At 41.4% G+C, this 25397-nt stretch overlaps 3 protein-coding genes and 1 long non-coding RNA gene across 16 annotated transcripts in view; 2 read left to right on the top strand and 2 right to left on the bottom strand.

Moving 5' to 3' along the window:
- SMC4 (structural maintenance of chromosomes 4) overlaps positions 1-3859 on the top strand; it is a 42067-nt gene extending 38208 nt beyond the window's left edge. For 4 of the 5 annotated variants that reach the window (XM_075157457.1, XM_075157454.1, XM_075157456.1 and 1 more), the window contains exons 22-24: positions 674-906; positions 1602-1785; positions 3533-3859. In XM_075157457.1, coding sequence (XP_075013558.1) covers positions 674-906; positions 1602-1785; positions 3533-3721 — 606 coding nt within the window. In that variant the 3' untranslated portion in view covers positions 3722-3859. Of the gene's footprint in view, positions 1-673; positions 907-1601; positions 1790-3532 lie in introns of all 5 variants that reach the window. The other variant, XM_075157458.1, reaches the window with a different exon arrangement.
- TRIM59 (tripartite motif containing 59) lies at positions 775-22931 on the bottom strand. 5 transcript variants are annotated; one of them, XR_012674706.1, is made up of 7 exons: positions 14142-14308; positions 8143-8907; positions 6601-6755; positions 4414-5812; positions 3366-3459; positions 3189-3237; positions 775-2494 (listed from the first exon to the last, which is right to left on the bottom strand). XR_012674706.1 is itself a non-coding variant. In XM_075157466.1 (2 exons), the coding sequence occupies exons 1-2, from the start codon at positions 21635-21637 to the stop codon at positions 7669-7671; spliced, it is 1320 nt and encodes a 439-aa protein (XP_075013567.1). In that variant the 5' UTR covers positions 21638-22931; the 3' UTR covers positions 7037-7668. The 5 variants fall into 5 exon arrangements, 3 of the variants coding, with proteins under 3 accessions (XP_075013567.1, XP_075013566.1, XP_075013568.1); XR_012674705.1 differs by lacking the exon at positions 6601-6755; XM_075157466.1 differs by lacking the exons at positions 775-2494; positions 3189-3237; positions 3366-3459; ... (1 more) ...; positions 6601-6755; positions 14142-14308 and adding an exon at positions 21557-22931 and having other exon boundaries at positions 7037-8907.
- Positions 14354-24372, top strand: LOC142085480 (uncharacterized). Of its 5 annotated transcripts, XR_012674711.1 has the most exons (4): positions 14360-14930; positions 16207-17350; positions 18318-18400; positions 18583-24372. It is a non-coding gene; the product is annotated as an uncharacterized LOC142085480 (long non-coding RNA). The 5 variants fall into 5 exon arrangements; XR_012674709.1 differs by having other exon boundaries at positions 14354-14930; positions 16207-18400; XR_012674710.1 differs by having other exon boundaries at positions 14354-14930; positions 16207-18489.
- The window catches only part of KPNA4 (karyopherin subunit alpha 4), a 28353-nt gene continuing 26205 nt past the window's right edge, over positions 23250-25397 (bottom strand). The window contains exon 17 of the mRNA XM_075157464.1: positions 23250-25167. Coding sequence (XP_075013565.1) covers positions 25069-25167 — 99 coding nt within the window. The 3' untranslated portion in view covers positions 23250-25068. The remainder of the gene's footprint in view (positions 25168-25397) is intronic.

Below are 25397 nucleotides of genomic sequence, written 5' to 3'. Positions count from 1 at the left end.
AAGTACGGAGGTAACCTTCCAGTTGTGCATTTTTCTTCAGGTGATGGCTCAAATGGATCCTGCACTTGAAGTGCATGCAAAAATGCACTCTTTATCTAGGTGAGAAAAGAAAATCCCTCATCTGTGGGCATGCCAGGGAAAGGTGGTCCTGTTCTTCTTCAGTTCCCTTCTCTTGGAAACTGAAATGGAACCCTTGAATTCTCCCTTCCTCCTCTGCAGGCTGTGCTGTTGCTAGCTTGTACTTAGCCAAGTGTGTGTGTTGTATCTAGGAGCTTACACACACCTCCTAGATTTGACACCATCGATGGCAGGGGAAGACAACTTTCTCCTGTGAAAGTTTGTTTATTTACAGTCAACTAGACTTGACAGTCTAGACAGATACACAACAATGCTAGGATTTTTCTTCTCCTCACAATACTCACTTCAGTAATGTTGGTCTATTCAACAGATTTTTTTTTTTTTTTTTTCTTCTAACACGGGGTTTCCAGTATAGAGACAGCAGCAGCGTAGAGTATAGAGATGAGAAAAAAAGAGATGGTTTGGTTTTGTTCTTTTGTTTCAAGGCTGTTAGCCATTCTGGGAAAAATGATTTTTCAAATGGTAGGAAAAATGATTTAAAATCTAAATTAAGGAGACAGCTTGTTCAACTGTACTTTTGGTTTTTTTTCTACAGGAAGAGCTATACTTGAAACGTGTGGCTGAATTGGATGACATTACCAATGAGAGAGACAACTTCAGACAAGCTTTTGAAGATCTTAGGAAACAAAGGCTAAATGAATTTATGGCAGGATTTAATGTAATAACAAATAAACTGAAGGAAAACTACCAGATGCTTACTTTGGGAGGCGATGCTGAATTAGAACTTGTGGACAGTCTGGATCCCTTCTCTGAGGGAATCATGTTTAGGTTTGTCAAAATACTTTGTATTATTGCTGTCATTCTTCATTGTTTTATTCCTTTTTTCAACCTGCTTTTTAAGTAAATTTTCCTTGATCATCAGCTAACTGAGACAGTCCTCTCTCTTGGCAAGTACTGGCAAGATGCTGACAGAAGCCACAACTTTTTAGCATTGGGTAACGAAGAGATTCATTCCTCCTGGAGAAAAAAGTAACTAACAGCAGTTCGAAAGCTTTAAGTTTGCTCAAGTAATTTCTCAGGGTTTCTTCATTCGCAAATCATTTCATTCTGCCTTAGGGAATCGTGTCAGTCACGTTGGTAGCTGGAGATTGTTCTGTCACGAATGGTCCTAAGAGTATATTCATTTCTTAAGAGTAGAATAGCACTTTCGAAAGAGAATTAAATAGCAGTTCTTAAGTTCCTACAGAGGATAGCTGAGTGCTACAGCAGGTTGAGCTCAGGCACACATCCGCTGACCAGGTAGCTGTGCACCACCCAGGAGTTACTCCTCGGTCAGTAGAAATAATCCAGCTGGCTACCTCTCAGCTGCGGGGGACTGAGAGTGTCAAGCAGCTCATCCATGGTTTTATCGAGCTTCTTTGTGTCTTCCAAGAATTCCCTCCTCTCTTGTGACTTGCTTTTCACCACGACATATTTATTTTCATCATGAACAGGAATAAGTCACAAACTCTAATTTCTTCCAGTGTTCGGCCTCCGAAGAAAAGTTGGAAGAAGATATTTAACTTATCAGGAGGAGAGAAGACTCTCAGTTCACTGGCTCTAGTGTTTGCTCTCCATCATTACAAGCCAACGCCACTTTATTTTATGGATGAGATCGATGCAGCACTTGACTTCAAAAATGTATCTATTGTAGCGTTTTACATATATGTAAGTATTTAATGGTAACTACTACAGTATAATTTTTCTAACATATTTTCTCCTCTGCCAGAAAAGCTGAAGTGGTAACACAATTATGGCCAGATTTAAAAATCTGGAATGATAGAGTATTTCTAAATAATTAAGTGGAAACTACGTACTAAGCAGATTTCCAGAAAGGTGCTTAGAATGTTGTTTTCTGCATATTTTTTCTAAGCTGTGAAGTTTGATGCTTTCCTGAAATGAGGCAACTAATAGAGGATTTACAAGTTTTTTTCTCTCCAAATCCTGATTGTATAGTTTCAAAAGCTGTCTAAAGAGTGCTAGAGTTTGCCAAAGGTGCCACATTTCCATGTATCCTTGCTGCTACCACTTTCTCTTTAAAATATAGATACTTTCCCCAAAAAAATCAGTCGTAGTCAGCTGAGATACAGTAACTTAGCTCTTAGTAATGAGTTCACGTATCCAAGCTCATTTCATTCTCAGGTGCAGCCAAGGTTCCTTGGCTTTATACTTCCATTTCATTAACACGAGCTGTTTCCCATCGGCTTCTTTGATCTGTGTCTTTATTAGTGTGTTTTTTTCTTTCGTGCCTTTAAAAATTCTGTCGTTCACCATATTTAAGTCAAGCAAACATTTACATTGCTACAGTTCTGGTTGCTAATTTAAACTTGGAATTTTCAGAATTATCCAAAGTATAACCACCAGTTTTGGGAACACCCTAGAAGTGCCGAAGATTATGGTTAGCTACTTAAAATCAGGGAAACACTTTGAAGATATCGGTCTGCAACTGTAGTTTTAAACTCTGCTCCCACAACGCCTGTATTTTCACAAAGGAGGGTCCGTCACCCAGATGTGATCTGGTAGAGCAAGGAGCTTAATTTCAACTGCAGTGTGGACTAACACTTAAATTTGAACCTTAGTATAGTTTAGCTTGTAAATGCTAATTATAGCTCAGTATATAGCTGTAGCTCATATTTTGTATACAGCTTCTGAATTACTGCTATCCTAGGAGAAAAGATTGTGATTGATACTTGACCCATTTTTATTACATCTAGCCTGAAGCTTTTTAACCCCATAAAACTATATATAAAGATAAAACAAGCGCACACATGGTGTGTGCTGTATGTTCCCTGAAAGCGATTATAGCTGCTTCGTTACAACAGAGGTAGGTGACGCGCTGCTAACTGCTCGGGGGTTGCAGGGTCCCGGCATGGCGCAGCGGCTGCCTGCGTAACCAGCTCCGACCACGCAGGCGCATCGCTGTTGCGTGTGATGAGACCTCTGGCCAGCCTTGTCCTCCCTGGCAAAGGGCTTGCTTTCCCCGTTCCCAGTGCATGGAAATAGATTTGCTTTCCTTTTCGTTCTTAAAACGACCCTTGCTGTAGCAATTCAGGCGACTTAGTAATAGCCACCTTTGGAAATCTTGTGGAATTCATGTTAAAACTGTGGCGAATTGCAACTCTGGAAAGAAATTATATACGTTTAATTGAATTCACTTGAATAAGTAAGATAAAAAGAGGAAACTCCTGCTTAAGTAAATGGCAGTGCTTCATGCTGACAGCCAAGCTGGGAGCGTGCTGTGCACGTACCGATTATGACATCAGGAGCTCTGAGGCCTCATCACCTGCGGATTTGTTGAATGACAGAACTGCTTAGAGTGATGTATTCCTTAGTTCCTAAAGCCTGCACACAGAGATCATACAAGAACAGAGCTTTTTGACATACTGTGGGCTAATACAAATAACTTCTGTTTCAGGAGCAGACAAAAAATGCACAATTTATCATCATCTCCCTGCGAAACAACATGTTTGAGATCGCAGACAGATTAATTGGAATTTATAAGACTCACAATACCACGAAAAGTGTGGCAACAAACCCCAAAGTTATCGCATCTAAAGGACTGGCTGAACTCGGTGCTCTTGGGTGCAGTATAGCTCAAAAATAGAGTGGAACAAACTTCCATTCTCATTGCTGCTGTTTACTTTTATCTAATGTACTTTTGTATTTGAGATTTTTTTCTTTTAGTTTTGTGTTTATTTGAGCTTGTTAATAAAACCAGCCTCAATAAATTCCATTTTTTTAATTATATAGTCTATATAGACCTTAATTATATGAACTGAGTAAAAAAAAAAAAAAGCTGTTTCTCAAATTATGTATCTAGCTGCATTTTAATATTCCATGGGCAGGCTTGAAGTCATGCTTGGGTTCTGCATGTGGTTTTAAATGCCCGTTTTTTACTGTATATATTAAAGTAAGCAAATTGCTTTTAAATGTCATCAGAGTGTCCTGTAACATTTTATTATATGAGTTCCAGTAAGTAAAGTCAGTATACAAAATAATTTACATGTCTATTACAAGGATGTTGTACGTAATGCTGCATGGTCTGGGAATCGGAGGTTTGTAGCCATTTTGTAATGAATTGGTTCAATTTAGAAAACTTCTCCTCAGTTATTTTCCTCTCCCCTCCCGTCGGGACAACTCCTCCCTCTCTCTCAGACCGTGGCCACGTTGTACGCGCGGGGTTTATTAACACAGTAATTACCATCTGCTCACTCCCACCATCGTTTCGCAAAGGGCTGAACTGTTCCCAGGGCAGAGGTGAGGTTACGTACAGCTCTACCCTGCGCCGCTGCTCACCTGGCTGTTAGGTCTCCATTTCCATCAGCATCTTGTCAGCACTTCATGTACAGGTTTTGCTTTGAATCTGATCTTTTTTTGTACTTTAAAAACGGAAATTGTGTGTTTTACTCCAAAAGTCAGGCCAGTGTCTGGCACACTTGCACTAGTACTGATCCCTGAACTAGAAGTGCCTCTGCTTGGTGCTGGTATGCTTCCTGGAAAAAAAGAACCGAAAGCTCAGTCATCACCGTGCTGCGGTTCGTAGGAAAGCTGACCAGGAGCAGCCCTGGACTGCCAGCTCATCCTGCTCTGCTGTTCCTCCTTGCTTACGTTTCCATCTCTTGCACTTTACAAAACCCGAGTTAGTTTATCCTGCTTTTGTTGCCGTAGTCCCGAGGCGGTAAGTTACACATCCAGCTACGCGCTGCGTGAAGGGCCCCAGGCACAGCGCAAGGGAGGCAGAGGAGTAACAGTGACCCACCCCGAGAGGCAGCAAGGACAGCTGCAGCGGGGCCGGTGACAGGTCAGCACAGGGACTTCTGAGCTGGCGCTAACGAGCTGCTGGGGAAGGTGAGTGGGGGAAGAAGCGTTATTTTCATCTGCAAGAGACATTCCTTAAAAAGCGATATTCTGGTTACGCTGTCAGCAGCCAGCTCGGTATCTCGGCACCCTGCACCGTTCTCGGGGGGCTGCTGGGATGCCTGGCAGTAAGTGTTGGGAATCTAAGGTATAGCCTGGAAACTTACAGCGCTACCCCCAAGGCGTCGCAACAACAATCCTTTTCAACCAGATTGCTCCTCTAAAAAAGCTTAATCTAAAAAACGCATGCAGTAAGAATTACACTTCTAGGATGAGGTTTCAAAACAGGGTAGTTCAAAAGATGAGAAAAAACCCACCGTAGGTTTGACGGAGTACAAAACCCTCTCACACCGCAATTGAAATGCAGTAAAAAGATTTCATTTTCTTGAAAAAGTTTCCATCTGCTACATGAAACTCGGCACACAGGACCTGTATCCAGCACCGATGACAGGAGAGAGCAGGCTGAAGCAGCTTGTCTCAGCCGTACGGCCCCACGGAGTGTTGGGGTAAGGGGAAAATGAAAAGCTGCTCACAGCACTCCCCGGAAAACGCCTGTGCTGCGCTTCCGCAGAAAAAAATCAGAAAAAGCAGTAAAAGAGGCCTGTGGCAGGCAACACGAAACAATGAAATCCACATCGACCCACCTCGTGACAGGCCCTTTCAGAGAATCTTCCTGAAGTTCACACTGCAAAAAAACAGGGCACTTGGGAGAAAATGAAGCGGCGAGACAGAGCACTGCTGAGCACCCGCGTTCCTGCTGCAGGGAGACTTGCTGCTCCGTCCCCTCTCACCCGTTCAGCTGCGTGTCTCGGCGCTGCCTAGGGTCACGGGGAAGGTTCTGCGCAGTAAGGAAATCGAGGTGTTAGCCAATCCTACTGCAAGAATATATTTTATTTGTATGCATATTTATTAAAATATATAGTTGTTGTAAGTACAAGTACTAAATGTTTCAATCAATGGTAAAGGCATTTTATAAATTCCCGTAGTCTTGAAAAATAAAACTGCATTATAAACTCTCTAAGTTTTTAAAAGTCGGGAAAATAAAAGGAAGGCAAGTCAAAAAAGCAGCCTCACGTGGTAGTGGACAGACACTTAGCACCAGGTTTTGAGAGACGTACGTGCCAAGTGACAGCCTTCTAGCAGGGCTTAAGACACAACCAAATTCCCAATTTTATTGGGAAATAAATACAACAGCATGCAGTCCCAGGATACACCTGAACACCATTTCAAAACCTGACCAGCGGTATCCAGGGGATTTGCCTCTGTAACTCTAAAAGATGACAGAAAACATACGTACAAAGTCTAGAAACTCCTCCGAAGCGCTGCTGGCCCCTACCTCAGCCAAACTTAGACCATCAAGCCCCCTGCGCTGCAGAGAGGGGAGCTGCACAGTGGCTGTTTGGCTAGACTCAGTGTTTTATCAATACAGCAAAATATTAGGATATCAATATTGTTATTAGGATCTTTACAAGAGGAATGCTGCTATGCTAGAATATGCTATTATTTTTATCAACTCAAATACAATTAGACATGGCAAATGCTCATTTTTGTAATTTTAGTGAATCGTAAACTCATCTGTGTTCTGCTGTTGTAACTGCAACACTTTACGGCTGTCCCAGTACTTACTGTAATCAGACCGTTAGTAACTGAAGGCCAGAACAGCTTTCACTGGGGATTTCGCTCCTGAGCACGGTTTAGACTGGAGCATCTCATCAGAAGTAGCCAACAGCGTTAGTGATCATTTGATTGCAGAATAAAATGCTACGTCAAGGTAAAGATCTCTGTTGAATATAAATTTACATTCATTGCCAAGTTAAGAGCTCTTGACAACATTTGAAATCCTTATACCACTGACTTCAATGGGAGTTTTGCTACTTACAACAGTATGTGTCTATTGTCACGACACATTAAATGATTTAGCAAAAAATCAGAGCTCATTTTAGTAAGCGCTGAGAGCTCCCTGCCAGGCTAAACAAACACCTGATTTGTGCAGAGCTGGCACTAAAAACCTGTATGCAGTATTTCACCAGAAGTCCTACAGGTACCGCTCTGGAAGGTGGAGAGAACCATTTGAAAGACACAAAGTTATTATACACAGGTTGAAAAAAAAAAGAAAGATAAAATCATGTCATCCACTAGTAACCAGGAACAAACAATATTGAGCCATGAGCACACACTTTAAAGACCACAGGTGTATCAGTTAAAATACATTCAGAGAGAGGTCAGTAAAACACAAAATAGGAGTTCTATATACACCAGAGCTAGCGACTGACCCGCCCAGGACTAGCCAGTTTGCAGCCTGAGGGGTTCTTTTAACCTCTAACATTGTAGTTCTTTTATTAAAAAAACAATTTAAAATTATGTTACCAAAAAAAAAAACCAACAGGTAGTAGATGTTTAAGGAGTTTTTACAACAGGACTCCAGATTACAGCTTACTTAGGCAGACGTTCTTTCTGACAGGCTTCCAGTTTAAACAAACACCCACCAACCTGCCCTATTGTGTGAGCAGAGGAGGAAGCCTCTGTTGCAAATCTTCTCCGTTAACTAAGAGTTAGCTAAGAGGAAATCTATAAAATACAGAAAAAGGAAGGATATAGAAATAGAAAGGAAAGGTGTAGAGCTTTAACAATCCAGCTTTTAAGTAGAAATTAAAAAAAAAATCCTGTGGATTCCTATGCTAACTCTTAATCTAATCATTGAAATAGTCTAAGAGAAACAATTCTCCCCAAAAACTCCATCAGTAAATTAAATGTATGGCACAGCACATCCACTATACTTTGCAAATGGGTGCAGACATCTTGATACACAAGCAGCAAGAATTCCGAGATATAAGCGCGTGTAGCTTCGACTACAACTGATGATACCGGTTTGTGAAACAAAAACACAGTTACCACTATTATTATAAAAAGCAGCAGGACTGCTAAAGGATTTACAGCCTGGAGGAGTTCTTTAGATTCTCTTCCTTCCTTTCCACTGCCTTTGCTGTGGAACTTCCTTTTCGGAATCAGTTTTATTTTTGGAGTGAGGATCTTGTTGATCTGACCGATTTCGGTTTTAGACCACACATCTTTCAACAGGTGCCCAATCCTCGGATAAATCTCCACAGGTTTAACATCCGGTAGTTGCTTCTGTTTCAAAGCTTTTATACGTAGATGCAAATCACCCACCTTCTCCAGAAAAATAAGTGGGGACTCTTCTTTTTGAATAGATGTATTCAGTGACATTAATTCCAGCTGTTCTTCTCTTATTTTTTTCAAGTTCTCAATGAGAGGCTGATATTCTTCCAAAATGTGTGTGTTAACTTCATCCAGCGCAGTCAGCAGAGCTTGTTTTTTGTGCTCCAGGGTATTGCTAAGTTTCTTAAAATACTGTACTACTACTTTTTTATCATCCTGAACAATGCTTTCACACTGGGACTGCTGTTCTTTCAGCTTTTCAATAAGCAAACACACATCAGTCCAGTGTTTATCAGTTAGCTGCTCGAGAAGCTTTCCAGAAGTCTCCTTTTCTTTTAGGTAGGCGCTCTGAAGGTCATCTATTGGATGACCGCTGTGTTTTCCTATTGTAAGGCAATGGCCACACACCAATTTTCTATCCAAAAGACAGTAAATGTTCAGCGGTTGCCTATAGTGTTCGCTGCAGGTTGCAACATCAGAGTGATCTTCCTGTTGGTATTTTTCAATAATAGCTTTCAATGCAAAGTTGATAGGCAACGATTCGGTGCCAGCAGCAGGAATTTCAACAATACTCCTACAGTTGGGACACTTCAGAGGAACTCTCAGGGGTCTCCAAATGGAAAAGTTGCTTGACAGCTGAATAACACCTTCCAGACAATTCCTACAAAACGTGTGGGAACAGGGCAGAACGCGTGGATCTTCAAATATGCTACAGCAAATGGAACATGTTAATTCTTCCTCAAGGTGATGCATGTCCTACAACAGAAAAACAAAAAGAAAAAGTGGTTTAATCTCTTTTTACAATCAACTCATTTAAAATCGTTTTATTGACCTAAGCGCCTCAGCATGACATTTAACGACCGCAACATTGCCAATTTATTGCTAAGGGGAAAAAAGACAAAAGAACGAAAGTGAGCAATGGTTTCAAGATTTCAGCAAATTATGATCCGCACTTACGATCAAAGTGACTAGACAGTGTTCACCCATATCCAACTTCTGCCTTAAAAAGCTAGGAAAAGCGCAATCTGCTACTAGATATTTTTTACAGTGAGAAACAGTAGAAGAGAGTGATAAGAGTTAGAACTAAAGTTTCTAAATAACCTAAGAATCATGAAAATTTTCTCGCATTATGAGTAACATTCTCAACACAATAATAAAACAGTAAGTACAGAAACTTCTTTTCCTCCCCTAACTTTTTTCAAATGTTACTTTTGTAATATAAATAGTCAGTAGAGTATTAAACAGTCAAATTTACTAAAAGCTATCTCTAGGTTCTGGCACAAATGAGAGTCTAACTCAATGCCCCTTAAATACAATACCACTAACAGTAATTAGACTCATGGTGTTATTCCTGGGTTACTTCAAGCACAAAACTAAAAACCTAACTTTCGTTTTCCATCCTTGGTAATGTTGCCTTGTTTTTCTTTGCCAGCTTAGTGAAATCACACTGTAAAGTCACAAATAACAATAACTCTAATGCCAGTTTTCATAATAAATCATAATTCTGTTTTTCTTCTGTTTAAAAAATAGGGAAATTAGTATGAACTTTCCTTATCTTTGTGTCACATTTTCCTCTCCCCTTCATCAGTTCTAGTCAGCTCTGTAGACTTTGCTACACTGCAAAAAGAAATTGTCCAAGCATTTGGTGTCAAAGACTCTCCGTTTAGGGTCTAACTCTAAATCTGAAAACAGTAACGTGCAGCTGGGCTAATGCAGCTGCACGAAGTGCTACTGAACCTCTGTTTGATTCAGTCGGGAAGATAACTAGCTATGGGATGTTTTTAAGGAGGCTATTTTATTCAGATGTGCCCTCCTAATCTTTTTAATGCATTAACATATTTGTGCATTGATCTATCAGCATTTCTCATTGACAATGAGATTAACGAAGTTTGATTTATTTTAAGTGAATCTACTTAAAAGGAACTGAGTTGTTAAATATACTCTCCTTTGAAAATAAAACCTTAAATTGCACTTGGAATCAAGAAAGCCACTAAGGATTAAATTTAGCACTAACTAATAAACAATTTACAATAAATAAAGGAAGCAGCATTGTTCCTGCAAAAGGCACAGAGCTAAGCTAAATACTCAGACCCTGGTTCTTTGAGAGTTAAATCAGCTCTGAACAGAGAAACCTATGCTGGTTGTACAGAAATAAGCCTGGCTTATCTCTCTTTATTGAGATAGGCTGGTACACCCAAAAGAGAAAGTGTTCAGCAAAGTCTGATCAGATTTCTTTTGCCTTATAAAACCAGACTGAATAGTAATTAAAAAAAAAAAAAATCTAATGGCCATCGTCACCCAAAAAATGAAGTTCAATTCAAGGAGGTACTGTCTTTTGAGCAAGTCAACTTTATATTGAAAACAATTCTAATTAATTCAGCTTTTAAAAAAAAAAAAAAAAATCTATCCAACACACTTCAGGTCATTTCTTCAGCTGATTAACATCAAATGTTGGTTCACGTATTTGAACTGCACTTTTTCAAGAGATCTTGACAACAGTTCGAAGAAAATCTACTAAAGAGAGACATAATTCTGAAGAACTACCCTTTAAAAGAAGAATGATAAAGTGTGTTAGCATTTATAACTAACTAGTGTATTCTCCTAGTTAAAAAGAACTAATATCAAGACCATGAGGTATCTCCCTTTTTACTGGGGAGCCACAGACCTTTATTTTCCAGCTTTTCCAATCAGACACTATGGCAACACTAGGTTCTTTAGGTCCATACGTTAATAATTTCACATTTGTAAGTCATGTTCCAGACACTGAAACTAAAGAAATGTATCAATAACGAAGGGAAGCTGAACAACAAATCTACTCCACTGTCTAGATAAATTATTTTTTGAGAATTAATTTCCACAGGAAATACATCTGAAGGTTTTATTTTTATATATATATACATAAATAAAAAGTTATTATGAATCTTGGGAATGTCACTTCCACTTAAACAAAAGAAAAAAAATCAGCTGTTTTTGCTCATGGTTAGAAAAAAAAAGAATCCTTAGTAGGTACTCTCGTTCATTATTTTCTCTTCTATATATGGAATGAATATAGTTTACAAAAAACCCCTATGCTTAAAATCACTATTTTTTCCTAAATCTAGGGCTGTAGTTCTATTCAAAAGAACTCTTACAGGAGGGAAATTTTCTTTATAAAGAACACATGCCTAGCTTCCTAGCTTATTTGAGCTATGTAAAGGGCAAGATAAAATTAATCTTCAAAAAATTGTTTTAACTGCAAAGTAGTTGCTTGCTACCACAAAAACAAAGAAGCAACTGTACAAAATTTTTCTTAGCTCTATTGTGAATCACCTCAAACTCTGCAGCAGTAACCCCCCAACAGGCGCCTTGCCACCCGCCTGCGCAGGTTGAGGCAGCGAGAAGCCCACCGGCCCGGAGGCCTGCGCTCACTTCAGGGCCGCTTCATAACCCTCGCAGCCGCTGGCCGGAGGGACCGAAATTCCCATTTCCACAGAAACATACCGCTCTGTTTCCCAGGCAACGGAGAAATTTAAAGAGTGACAGCAGTTGCCTGCTAGTGAGCAGCTCTGGAAGGCCAGGCCGGCCGTGCTCGGGCAGGAGCTTTTGCTTTCAGCGGAGGCTGCCGCCCAGCTCCAGACACGGGCCGGGGCTGCGCGGGGCTGGCGTGCTCCCAAGCACCTCCAGGAGAAACGGCACTTCATTTCTGAGTTATTATTCATCGATTTCAAAACAGTATTCAGAACGCTAACGTTATCTTTGCTGTAGGCACCCTCTGTTTTTTTAATTTGCTCTAGACAACTACTCCAGAGTTGCACCAGGGAAGGAAAAGGTAGAAATCCCAAAATTCAGTTTCGTCCTGCGCTGGCAGCAGCGCGGAGGACATAGTCTACAGGTGAACGACAGTGGAAATAAATCAGCAGATGGCTATCAGAAAGAGAGAGACTGGGAACACCAACGAAAAAAGACTGAGAAGACCCAACGTCACAGAGTTAAGCAAAGAGAAAGAAAAAAAGTTTTCCAGGAAAAAAAAAAGTAGCAGGAAGCTGGTAAATGCTTTCCTGCACAGAGCAGATACTTTTCCTTAAATGTTCCAAACAACTGTGGTAGCAAATACGTGTGTGTGTATACACACATATTTACCTTAAGAGTCACTCAGTATAAGCAAATTACAAACTAGAAGGTATTTTAAAAACTCAAAAGTGTAATTGTGCCAGGTACACAGTGAGTTTCAGAAATCTTCCAGCAACAGGAGGCCTGCTAAGTGGCTATGATTTCATCCTCTTCTAATTAGTGATACTGTAGACAAGGTAAAAACATGTAATACAGCATACCTGTATTACAGTTTATTTGCCAAAGCCTTCGGTTAAGCAGATCAAAGTACTGTAGTGTGTTCCTTGATAACACTGCATTCCTCACCTAGCAATCAGGCCGCTGCTCATCCAGCTAATTATGCAAGACATTGTTTAGAAACAATTATATCTGGAATACAGCATACGTCAGTGTTTAGGCAGATAAACAACTAACTGCTTTATAGCAAAAGCCAGCTGTACAAGCCGATACACCCCATTCTACTCTGGAGGATTTTAAAAGGTGAATTTGGCATTGGGTAACAGTCGTGACAGCCTAAACAAAGAGTTACAAGAGGCACGTAAGGCAGACCCTCCCTGGGAGCCAGGTGCTGCCAGGCCCCCCGCTGTCAGGACAGAAACGACATCTGCTCTCTCCTGAAGGACACTGGAACGCTCGACTTGACTTTCAATACTGTACTGCACTTAAAATAAATCCGTGTTAGAAATGCTGTCTCCTCATCCCATAGCAGTCCATGAAGTCCTGCTGTGGCACCAGCATAAAAGCTGAAGTTTACGTTGTGTGAAAATAAGAGATTAAATGACATTATGGGCAGTGTTTTCCATTTACAAGTCACCTTCATAGTAAAGGGTGACAGAACTTTCTAAAAAAACCAGAAGGTCGAGCTGCAGCTCTGGAATTTGTCAATCCATCAGAAGGAATGGAGTCTGCTACACAGCTGCCAGGTTTGGTGGTTGTAACAACAGGCCAGGCACCAGAAATCAGAAACAACAGCTAGACCTTAAACCTTTCTACTCCAGCCCACTTCAGCTGTACTGCTTTACCCCATGCCACAAATATCCCCTGCCCAAATCACAGCAATTCTCAACCAGAGATGTTCTGCCCCTGGTCCCACCACAGCTACTACACCACCATCCCAGACTTTTACATGTTTTTTATGACCTGAAAGGAGATGAACACAGCTGAGAGGTCTATCTAGTTTCCCTGTCAACCTGAGAGTTTCCTCCTGCACATCCCTCCACCGGCTACTGCTACTACAACAAGCTTACACAAGTCACCACGTTCAAAACCAACGATCCTGCTGTGTCCTTTCCATACTCGTACTCCGTTGCCAAGACCCGCTCTCCATCCATTACGTCTTGAACTGTCAGAGCTTCTGGCCTTGAGCGCTCACTTGTCGTTTGCCTCTTAGTATTGGGTGGGAGAGGTAGAATAGGGAAGGTAACACCCTTACCTGTCACCTGCAGAGCTCCTGCCTGCCGCAGACCCTCCGCCAGCTCCCACAATTCGGCAACTACTAACGATGGGAACCGTGCCTGCATTATCAACGCTAACACCAAAACCTTGCTGAGGTTACAGAAACACCCTTAAAGGCCGTGAAAGAAGCAGTCAGGTGTGTGACACCCGAGGACTGAGACGTCTCCCGGTGGCAGCGGGTCCCCAGGCCAGCGGGTCCGGCTGCCGGCAACCCCAGCGCTACCCAGCCGCGCAGGCTGACTGGAAGAAGGAGGGGAAAGCGGTCATTCTGGACACTGCTCCGCTTCCAGGGCAGTTTCGCCTCGGAAAGCCGCGCACCGGGGAGGCCGTGCGAGCTCCGCCGCCAGGTCAAGCCCTCACCGACACCTCCCGGCGCGGGTGTAACGCCGGAGCCCAGGGGACGCGGGGTCCCCCGCTCCCTGCCAGGCGCCCAGCCCGTAACCTACCTGGGCGCTCCGTCCCGCCGCCACCTCGGCGCCGCACACCGCTCCCCACGGCCGCTCCACTGCCCTCCTAACGGGGAGCCGGCGGGCTCCGCACGGCGAGGCCGCCGCCACCTTCAAACCGCCGGGCCCGCGCCCCGCCGCTCGCCTCAGCGCCGCCGCGCCGCGCATGCGCGAGAGGACCAACGGCCGCTGCGTTCGAAAGTAAACGGGCGGCGGGGCGGGGCGCCGCGTTCAAACCGGGCGGGCGACCGTTAACGGCCGCCCCGGGAGGCGCCTCCCCGCTCCGGGACCCACCGAAACGGTGACATGAAATACAGCGATGCTGAGGGCAGGCCCCGAGGGAGCCGCGACTCCCGCGCCTCCGAGGGGACGGACGGCGCTTCTCCCTCCCGTCCCTCAGCCACCGGCCCTCTGCAGCGGTTAAGAATCCAGCCGGAGCTTAAGGTTTGTGTATCATACTCTTGACTGAATTTTCAAGGTGGAGGGAAAGGCACAAACCAGGAAAACTGCTGATCAGGAATGATACGCTCGATGTCATCATCATCAGTAATGAAATGCGAGGCATTAATGACATTAAAGTGGAAATACCTTGGTGTACAGCTGTGGTTTTTCTGCTCTTTTGTGCAATTATTGTAATCAACATCTTACCAAACTGATTCTTCTTCACAATTTGGAGAGAAATTCACCCTGAAGCTGGAAACCAAGAGACATAAAAACTTGTGACATCTGCTTCAGGGGGAGCAGGAACAGACCTGCTGCCAACTACTAATCACAGAAATAAAAATAAATGTAAGTGGTAATGTTCAGTTTCAATTTAAGCTGGTTTGGCTACTGAAGACAGTTAAAGTATTTTAAATGAAGCAAAATTGCTACTGCCATACATCAAAATGGGGCTATTATAATGAAGAATATAGAGCTTGTCACCTTGCTGAGCAAAAACCGAGACTGCACTAGAAAGTGAATGGGTTAGGACTGTGGTTACTGACATCTGTGACACTGGTAAATCTCTGGATTTTATCAGTCAAGTACCCAATGTTGCGTAGACTTTTCTCATACTCCAGATTATTCTACACTTATTTACAGTTCATCGAACTGCACTAAGCTAAAACTGTAAAGTTGTTCTCAGATGTTACTTTTACAGTGAATTTGAAAAAGAAATTAAATTCATTTGTTGTTGTAATGTAAATCATAATACATCATCATTCAAAAGAATAATAAAAGGAATTCAAAGGAATAATAAAAAAACCTCATGCTCTAACAAATTAACCATCACAGTTCAGCTGATAGGCACAATACTACATCAAGCTGTAATTGGTCTTTTTTGTGTGAAGTTGTTGTGATAATACTAGCCTTAAATTCATCTTTTGATGTCAGTTACACCACTTTAGTTTTGAATATTTGACAATTTTAATTGAAATTTTTTGTTTGCCATCAAGTTTAAGTTTTTCAACTTTTCAACCTTAACAAGTTGAAATAGTGCTTTCTATCACTGTAGTTCCACTTGTGGCAGTACAGATGCTGCAATCTAAATGCAACTTCCTCAAAACAAACAAGTTTTCTAAAACAACCATACATTTTTCAACTCTCATTGTTTCTGATTTTTGTAACAAAAAAAGAAATCTGTTGGCTGTTGATTACTGTTGCTACCTGAATCTAATTACAGTTTCTAATACATGTTTCTTACGATCATGCCTCCGCGTGCGCTGGCTTTCAACATAGTCCCCATGGACTAGGGTAGGTTGATAAAATTGTTCTTATTTTTGCTACCAAAATAGGCAGGGGAGGAGGAGGGATTAAGAACATACCTGATTTTTTTCCTCTCGATGACAGGTGGCAGGGGGGAACCATAGAAAAATATTTTAGTTGACATTCACCTATTTGCATGATTTTTAATACGAATGTTGTGTAGGATTTGACCTATTTGTAGCTCTAGTACTTGGGAGAGCATTTGTTTCTGAATGGGCCTGACTGCGGGGCCTGGGATTACAGGGTCCCTGGGCATACAGTTATGTTTTTGCCTCAGGGCACAGCAGGGCTGATCGCTTCTCTCCCTTCTTGAACGCAGCACCTCTGGATGCGTTACCCCAGCCAGGCCTGCCTGGTCCACCACCCCGTCCGGCTGAGGCGAGGCTGCCCACAGCAGGGAGGAAGGACTCCGGTGTTGGGGGCTGGGAGCTGCCCCACTCCAGCACAGCTCCATGGAAGCAGCCACGAGCTCCACGACAGGCCCCAAGCACCTGCACTGGCCATGAAAGGCAAAAGGCAGCGAAGGGGCAGCCTGGAGGCAGCTGTAGCCCAGTGCTTACCCCTCAGGATGACGTGCCCAGCTGCAGCCCACCCCAGCTGGGTCGTGGTCCCAGGTGCATCGACCAACTTCATGCTAGGGACCACCCAGGTCCTTCATCACAGAGACACCTCTTCTCACTGCCCGCTCCTGGGCCATGCAGGAGTCATCCTCGTGAACCTGACAGCTCTCTGGGCCCCACTAGCCATCCTCAGCAGCTACGGGGCCTTGCTGCTCCACTTCTGGGGCTGAAGCGGGACAGAATGGCACAACCTCTGCACTGCACAGCAGCTTCAGCCCTTGTGCCTCTCCTTGGCCCTTGGCTCAAGCTGCTTCTTCTGTATCCTTGCTTGCACCCTTGCAGTCATTGCAACCGGCTCGAGCTGCGCTGCCTTGGCACAGCTCGAACCTGCTGTGGCCCTTTGCCTTGCCAGGATCAAGCGGCAAGAGACAAACCCCTGCCCCACAGATCAACAAGATGGCACTAGCAACGTGCTTGGCTTTCCTTCCTCACTGCAAGGAGAGACTGGACTACCCAAGGCGATACGTGCCGCCTTCCTCCAGGGGGGAATTGAACCTCGGAGAGAGGAACATCTGCCCTTCAAGCAAGCAGCAGCTGAACCCCAAGCAGAGGAAGGTGTTGGCTTCATCTGCAAGGAAACTGATCTCCAAACAGAGGAAGGTCTTTCTCCCAAGCAAGCAGATACAAGCTCAAATGTCACAGGGTCTCCTTATGATACAGAAGACAGCTGACTCCAAAATGGAAGAGGCATATTCCTTCAAAACAGGAAAGACAACATGAAAAAGAAGTTTCCCATGAATAAAGGAAAAGGCTAACTGACACAGGGAAGAGCTCCTCCCAGAGATACCGACTACATTCACTGCCTCACGAGGCCTGCTCAGGCAACCGTCCAGACACCACACAGTAAGAGATTTATCTAGAAAACCTCATGAATTAGAAAGTTTCACTAAAATTCTTATTTTGCCATAAAAGGGACTTAAGATGTTGAAAAACAAATCTTTCCTTAAAAAACATGGTTTGGAGAAACATTAGGTCCTTCTTAACTTGAGAACAGGACTTAGATGTCTTAAAAGTGTTCTTCTAGAAGAAGGTAATGTCCTTTCCAGAACAGATGCAGTAGCAAAGTGAGGGAAAAAAAAGCCTAAATCCAAATACTTGCTTAAGTCTAAAATTAGAGATAATTTAATTCTAAAATTAATTCCAAAATAATAGATATGGTTCTTTAAATAACTAATTTCAGTTTAGGTTTGTCTTAGATTTGTGGAACCTAAAGCAGTTGTTAAAGATTAAAACAGCATGGACTTCTTACTCTGGCTTTCCTTCCATGCTGGGGCAATTCTGCACATTGGTAATGTTACAGTAGGATTGAGAGAGAATTTTACATACTTGTTTTGCAAATACATAGTCCGAACATGGTGTATTTCTTTCTCAAGCTGTGTTCCTTCATTATATATTCCATTTGACTATTCCATATATCCCACAGTAGAAGTTTTGCTAACAGCATTCACTTGGTTTATTCACATGCCCAAACTATTCCCAGGAATAGATCAAAGAGGATAGTACAAGACTGCAGGTGCAAGGTATATTTTTTTTTTCTTGTTATGCTTGGAATGAGATAAAACATGAGCAATCCAGAGCTACTGCTAGTTGTTATTTTCCTATTTCGCTACGTAAATAATCAGTATGTCTTACATTGTTAGTTTTATAGGAGTTTGGGGTAAACTGGGGAAATTCCCACTTTACTTTATAGCACTTTACAGTTTAATCCTTTCAGGCCAGAAGACTGTCTTAGCTGAAGTCAAAAGGTTTTAAGAAGTTGCTTGCTCTGTCAAAACCATTCTTTAAATCATGACCTTACCCTTAATTACAGGTGGACAGATCCCTGCCAGTTGTGCTCATCCTGCCTGCTGATGGTACCAGAGACCAGAGTCCCTTGTTTCTGCAGATCTTTTGGTTTGTGAATTACCTTCCTTATCCTCTGCCCCCACTTCTAACCCAGCTAGCGGGCTCACAACTTGGGCCAGTCTGCATCTATCACAAAGGTGGCCTCATCCCTCTCCCTTGTGCTCAAGCAGCCAGACAGGCTCATCAAAGAACTAGCTGAAAACTAACCCAGAAAATAACTTGTTTTTCAGAGAACGGATCCATTGGCTGGAGGATTATGCCACATAATGGATCATTATACCAGATGGGTCATTACTAAACCACCTGCTGTGGGTATGTGAAGATGACAAGAGCGCATTTCGTAAGAAGTCAGAGATGAACAGAATGTGCGCATTCACTGACAGATCAGTAATCCACTTTCTATTACAGAGATGTCATCTCAAACATTTTATTTACTCTTTGAACAAGAAAAAGCAGTATTAAGCCAGATATAAAAATCTTCACATGCGGTTTATTCTGCCATTGTGCCCAATTTGTAGAAGAGGCTGCAACCATGTGGATGTTCCGTTGTTAGCATTACGTTAACTGCATCACAGTGGCAAATCTTCGCAAATGAAATTTTGGGAATAAGTATCTTCTACTGCATCTGGCAGAAATTGCAATGGATGAGACAATGGGCCAGTGTTCAATCTGCACAGCTGACAGGCTGCCATGTGCTAATGGCACAGCCATTCTGAAAACATTAGCTTAAGAGACAGCCCCCTTCTAACTGCATTCGTAGGGTCTGATGCAGTAATAACCTGCTAAAACATGTTTCTGCAAATTTAAGTCAGGTGAAATATGAAAATCATAACAAGAACTATGTTTTGAAGATGCTTAGGTAGGGCAATATAGGTATCCTGCAAGTCTACTAACATAAACCAGACATAGCAACATAGATATCATTTGTGTCTCAGTACAAATCAAGTAATCTGGAACACACTTCAGAGGTTCACCCCATTAAAAAAAAAATCTGCATTTCTGTATTTATACAATTCTAGAAAGCTTAGAAAGCTATCATGTGGCAAAGCACACAGAAACTCACAGCAGCTAAAAAATAAAAATGCCATACAGCCAAAATAAATGTGTGAGCAGGTCAAGGTTTGTAACTGAACATATTATTAGAACAAGTGATCCAGTTAGAGAAAATACAACATTTTAGGTGAGGAAGGCCCTTCTTCAGGTCCACAATACAACCAACCTGCAAACTAAGGCTCTGCTTCCACCACAGGAGTCAAAGTGCTGGGTGCACACTTCTGGTTCATTATAAATACCTTGTCAAAGGTAGTAGAAAAATGAGTATGAACTGTGCAGTGTGAGCGAAGGAGTCCGAATCTGTGACAGATTCCAAACAACTTAAATGAGAAAGGTAAATTGGGCATACAGTTAAGGAAAAAAAAAATAATTGAAAGCTTGTGAGAAGGTAAGTAACACAATAGGATAGAGTAAGATTTTACTGTCACAATATTGCTCAGGCAAGGGTTTTACCATGACAGCCATGCACAGAACTTCACTGGTTGCACAGACAGCCACTTAAGAAAAAACTCTGACGAGTTACTCAGATTTTTGCCTTAATTTCAAAGCTGAACCAATTACTATAGTTATCAGTACTTTTTCTCATTTTAATGTATTTGAGATAACTGTATCTTTCAAACTACAAGTCTGTAGCTGTCCATGGTATCAGACTACTCCCCTCCCTCAAGCTCACAAAGGTCTAAATCTATTTTATGTTTCTTGAAAGATGCTTCTCCAGCTCATCCGTACTCTGATTTTTGTGGTGCTGGATGGGAACGTATTGATACTTTACTCCAGGATCTATACTAACTACACTGCAACAACAGAGAAGACCTCCTAGTAAACCACACTGCCTGAAAGAGTCGAAATAGCACAGGCACTCAGCCTGGGAGTAGTTTTGTTTCTGGGGTACATGCACTACATAATACAGAATAAAAAAAAAAATTTGTTATAATCCTTTCTCCTCTACTACCCGCCTCACCACACCAGGAAGGTCTTAAGGAAAAAGCTACAGAAGCAGAAGACCAAACAAGGGAGCTTTTGACAATAATTTACAATATAAATAACTGATATTCAGGATAAGAACATATGTTGTTTTATACCCAGTTTATTTTTATGCACTTAAAAGAATTAAGAATTCAAGATGAAGCAATAATCTGAAAAACTGCCATTCTAAGAATGACATAGTTGCTTCATACCATGATCTGGTGTTGCTGATACGAAGTCTGACTACTGACCATCTGCCTTTCCATCAAATTACAAAACTTCTGCAACGCATTTACCAATAGCTGGCATTTAAAGTTTCCCACATGTCATTTTCTAGTAATAGTAGCTTTCAGTGTTGTTTTATAGAAATTTAAAAATATATCAAAGGTATTTACATATGACAGCTTGAAGAAAACTCTTTTCCTCCGCTTTGGAGCACACCAAACCAGCAGAATAAATACAGGACCCCCATTTCAAGGGATTTAACAAGCAAAAAAATAGGCATTTCTTTATGGAAATTAAGTTTCCAATCACTTTTCTGTAGGTATTGAAGCAATGTTAACTCTTTCAATTAATTTTGTGTGCCTTCTGAGTTTTACTCTGTCAGTAGCTAAAACTTACTATTAGGAAGAGTTTGTAAACTTTACACATTTTCTGCTACTAAGTTTCCTTTCATAAAGTCTATTTGATCCAGATGCAGGACTTTTGTAATTGTTTCCAGCCTTGTGACCAGCATTCCTGCCAGTAATTTGGTGACATGCAGAGCTGAAGAAACATTTATAGTTAAAAGTGGCAAAGAGTCTACAAGTATTAATATGAAGACATTCTTAATTATAAAGCAGCAAAAGTAATTTGGTGATTTATGCATCAGACCGTATGATAGGAAGAGTTGTTACAAATACATACAGATTTCTTCACTTTCACACAGAAAGTCAGTCACCCCTCTTTCTTCCTGGCACATCCACTGTTTTCCTTATGCTGCTGAAATTGTGCAAGAGCAGAGCCCTGGTTACGCAGAAGTCATCAGGTTCTCTTGCTCAGGGCTAAGTTGCCTTAGCCAGCATTTCAATTTTACTTGAAAGCCTTTTAAGTTGCTTGGTATCTTAACAAACTATCCAGAAATTATTAGTTTTTAAGGCAAACTAGCCTGTTCCACTATCAAAACAGCAGAAGTAGACAACTTACTGGGAATGCTTGTGATCCACCAGAAGATACCATTCTGTGAAGGAAGACGAAAGGTCTGTCTCTGTCCAAGGCTCCATGCATCCAGCAAACAGCTCTCCCATGCTGAAAGGCCTCACACAATGAGGGGCTATTCCACTTCCAGTCATGGGAGAGAAAGAAACAGGGTCAACTTCTCCCAAGCTATCCCCTTCGATTTCGTTCCCCTTCTTCCCTCTGTAGAGCTACTCCTCCTAGTTAAATCTGCTAGTCTAACCCTAAGATCCTAAAATTCCAATTTGGTCCAACAATGCTGCTCCTTGGAATAAAAATCCGACCTGGAATAGCTTATACCATGGATTAACTTTTGTCCTTTTAATATTTTAAACGTCTTTTTCTAGGTATCTGCTACCCTAAGTTCAGCTGAAAAGCTAATTTTCTACTTCAAAATCCTGAAAGAGTAGATTAACATACAACCTGACCTCCGCATCTTTGGTTATTTTTATTAGAATTGAAGAACAGTGACCAAAGAGTTACCATCTGCATGGTTACAGACAATCTAAATACCACAGAGCAGTGTTCTGCTACTGAACAGCTTGAGAAATACACTCAATGTCACAGCTTTAATGTTAAAAGGGAAACATCCGAGTTGCTTCTGTTGATGACCTAATTCCACTGCTCAATGAAGTCAGAGGCTAAAATTTATTCATCTTCACATATAGGCAGAAGACTGGTCTGTGACTTCCATCGCAGCAATGCGAGGTTGTACTTGTAACTTCTTCTGAAGTCTTAATAATCTGATTAGTACTCCTAAAGTAAGTCTTTAAGTTATTTCTTGTTTGTACCCCAAGCCTCCCAAACAACTCCCCTTTCCCCGACAACATCATTAATTCCATTACCTCAAACTGCAACTTTTGGGAAAAGAGGCATTGGACAAACTGGCTTCAGCTTTGCTCCCCGAGAGCTCCGAATACTGCCACCCTGTGGATGCTGAAATGTTTAAGCTTTCCGTATTTTGGTAAACCAACAGGATCTGCTGTGAAGCAGCTGAAGAGAATTTTCCACTTAAACACCACCAAAAAACAAAACCAACAACCACTGGCCATGTAAGAAAGTACCAGCTGCAGCTAGAACAGCACTGGCTTAAGGTAATTATCACATCAGGGGAAGTGCCAAAAAAAGGCATTTACTGGCAGTAAATACAGGCCTTGCCATAGTGTTTTGGGTTTTTTTGTTTGTTTCGGAAACACACAAGTTGCTACAAACATCTGCTTTTTTGAGATGTTTACCCCTAACAAGAAAGGATTCTAATACTAAAGCAATTTTCTACAGTACATCCTTCACAAAGATATTTTAGTGTGAAGTTAGCAGCAAGTATAATTGTACTTACGGCATTGCAACTTCCTTAAAAACACCAGTTTAAGAATTTTACCTCCTCTAAGGGTTCCCTACATTTTACATGAAAAAAGCCCTAATTTATTTAGTGAATACATACTATGTAATTAGGTAAATTAGTTATTTCTTAATATTTATACGAAAATAGTTATTTACCTGAAGCTTACATAACATACCACACAACACACCAACATCTGGTAGGTAAAAAAAAAAAAAAAAAAAAGAGATTCAGAAATCTCACTGTAACTTTCTTCAAACGATCCTCTTCAGGTTTTGATGAAAACTGGAGTGCATATACAAAGACACACCAAATACACCACTGTTGCAAGTTTTAATGTTTATTTCCCCAAGACAGCCTAGCCTGCACTCTACTTGGATAAATTTCACAAGCTAGTTTCCGCTGCTTCTAGTTTTAAACTTTAACCATGTTTCTGATGACAAGGAATGCTGCAAAAATACTCTAGTCCAACAAAGAGTTATGATCACAAAATAATCTTTATCCATTCTACAGTGTTTCAGAATTACCAGTTGATTTTAAAACACAAGGTAGATATAGATGCTAATGGTGGCTAATCTGGTATGTTTTATTATAGCAAACTGTTGTTCATGCAACACTTGTGCTCAAAGGGGAAGGCACAGCATTTCCTACAATGAGCCACCTTATAAAGAGTTCATTTTGTACAAATTTGTAACGTCACCTTTAATTTAGTGTGCAGAACCTCAAAACTGAGGTATTACTCCAATTATAAAAACACTTGCATCCTTTTTGTGCAAGTTTTAAAAATACAAAGTTTTCTCTCTAAAGTGGCTCAAAATAGATTGTTCATGGCTGCCTACATCTAAGATAAAAAGAGTCTAAAACAATTGGATTAGGCATATTAAAGGTGTTCAAACCATGACTTGATTTGTACATCTATTCACACCTCTTTTTCGGTCTTTATTCGGCAGTACATATGCACCAAATTTCATTTTTAGAAGTTTCCATATCATTTTCATAGAAAACAAAGTTTGAAAACAAGTAACATTGAAACACAGCACGGTATTCTACCACAACGGAAACATTTGGTTACAGGACTCAACAAAATCTAAAAATGAACTATGCTGTAGATTACCACATGCAAAGGTCTTCATGTTATCTTTGAAAATGAAAAGGATGAGATTTTATTACCACATTTTACTGCTTTCTACTATTATGGCAACTTGTGTACTGCAACACAGTCTATTTGAAGGGAAATGTATGATTTTTTTCATGCAAAAATCTACAAATTAGTTTTGATGATATGGAAAGCTTTTCATAACATCAAACATTCATCTGGTGCAAATGCACAGGGAAGCCTTCCTGAAATTCTGACTTTACAAACAACTAATAAGCCATACAGGAAAGAAATTAAAAATAACTAAAAGAAAAATAAGAGGGGGAAAAAAAAACAAAAACAAAAAAGAAACACAGGCTGCAGGAGTAAACCAGAGTCTGCTGCTAAACCGGTCTTTGTTTTTGTGTCCAGTGTAAGTTAACACTTATGAACTCATTTTGATGATTTACTAGGTTTATTATCAGCCCCCTGAAGGCGAATCAAGCTTGCATGCGTTCACATACAGCATCACAACCATACTCTCGTACACACGCCACTCCAGGACTAGGAGCCTGCTTCAGGACTGAAGAGCCCCGTATTTGAAACACGAGCCTGGCTCCACAGCATCGAGTCCAGACATTCACTCAATGTTGTCCATTCACACGGTGCTTCATAGCAAGGCCTGGGCTCATTCTCCTTGGACTTATATGGGCATCCTATTCTCTTATGCTTACAAGGCTTGATGATGATAGTACTGCATTTCCCCCCAATTGCTCTAGTAAGTCATTGTTCCTTCTCAGGCACTGAAGATCTTTGACCTGTAGCCCTTTTTCTTTGAACAATCTAAATAAGCATTCAGTGTGAAGTTTTTCATTACATTTTGCCACTCATTCTCACTCGCACCCACTCGCCATCTTGACTTCATTTGGGCTTTTCTGTGATTCCAAATGAAATCTTCACATTTTCTTTCCCGATTTAATGCAGCAGCGGATCCCATGAGCCAAGATTGATGGATCAAACCTTTTTTTTATTCAGTGCTGCATTGTACCTAACTTCCAAAATACCACTCTAAAACTGGAACCCTTCTGCTGGTACATTGGCAGATGAATTGAAACCAAATGTTCCGCCTTGTATTGCTTCTGGAACAAGGCTAGGATCTTCATCAATCTGCAACAGAACGAGAACATTGTGAATAGGAATAGAAAGACAAAAGCCTCACTAACAAGGAGCCAGACAATCCTAAAGAGCATCTATCTCTTCACCTAACCTACTTCCTTGCATCAAGTCTTGCCATTCTGCTCCCCCAATTTAGTAAAAGCACTATAATGACAAAGTAATTTAGGCAGAAATGTTTTGTTTGTATTTAGTAGGTAGGCTACATGGCACCCAATAGCCTC

Source organism: Calonectris borealis, chromosome 9, assembly GCF_964195595.1.
Source record: "Calonectris borealis chromosome 9, bCalBor7.hap1.2, whole genome shotgun sequence".
NCBI lineage: Eukaryota > Metazoa > Chordata > Aves > Procellariiformes > Procellariidae > Calonectris > Calonectris borealis.
Note: the sequence above shows the minus strand (reverse complement) of the source record. Positions and strands in the feature narration are given on the sequence as shown.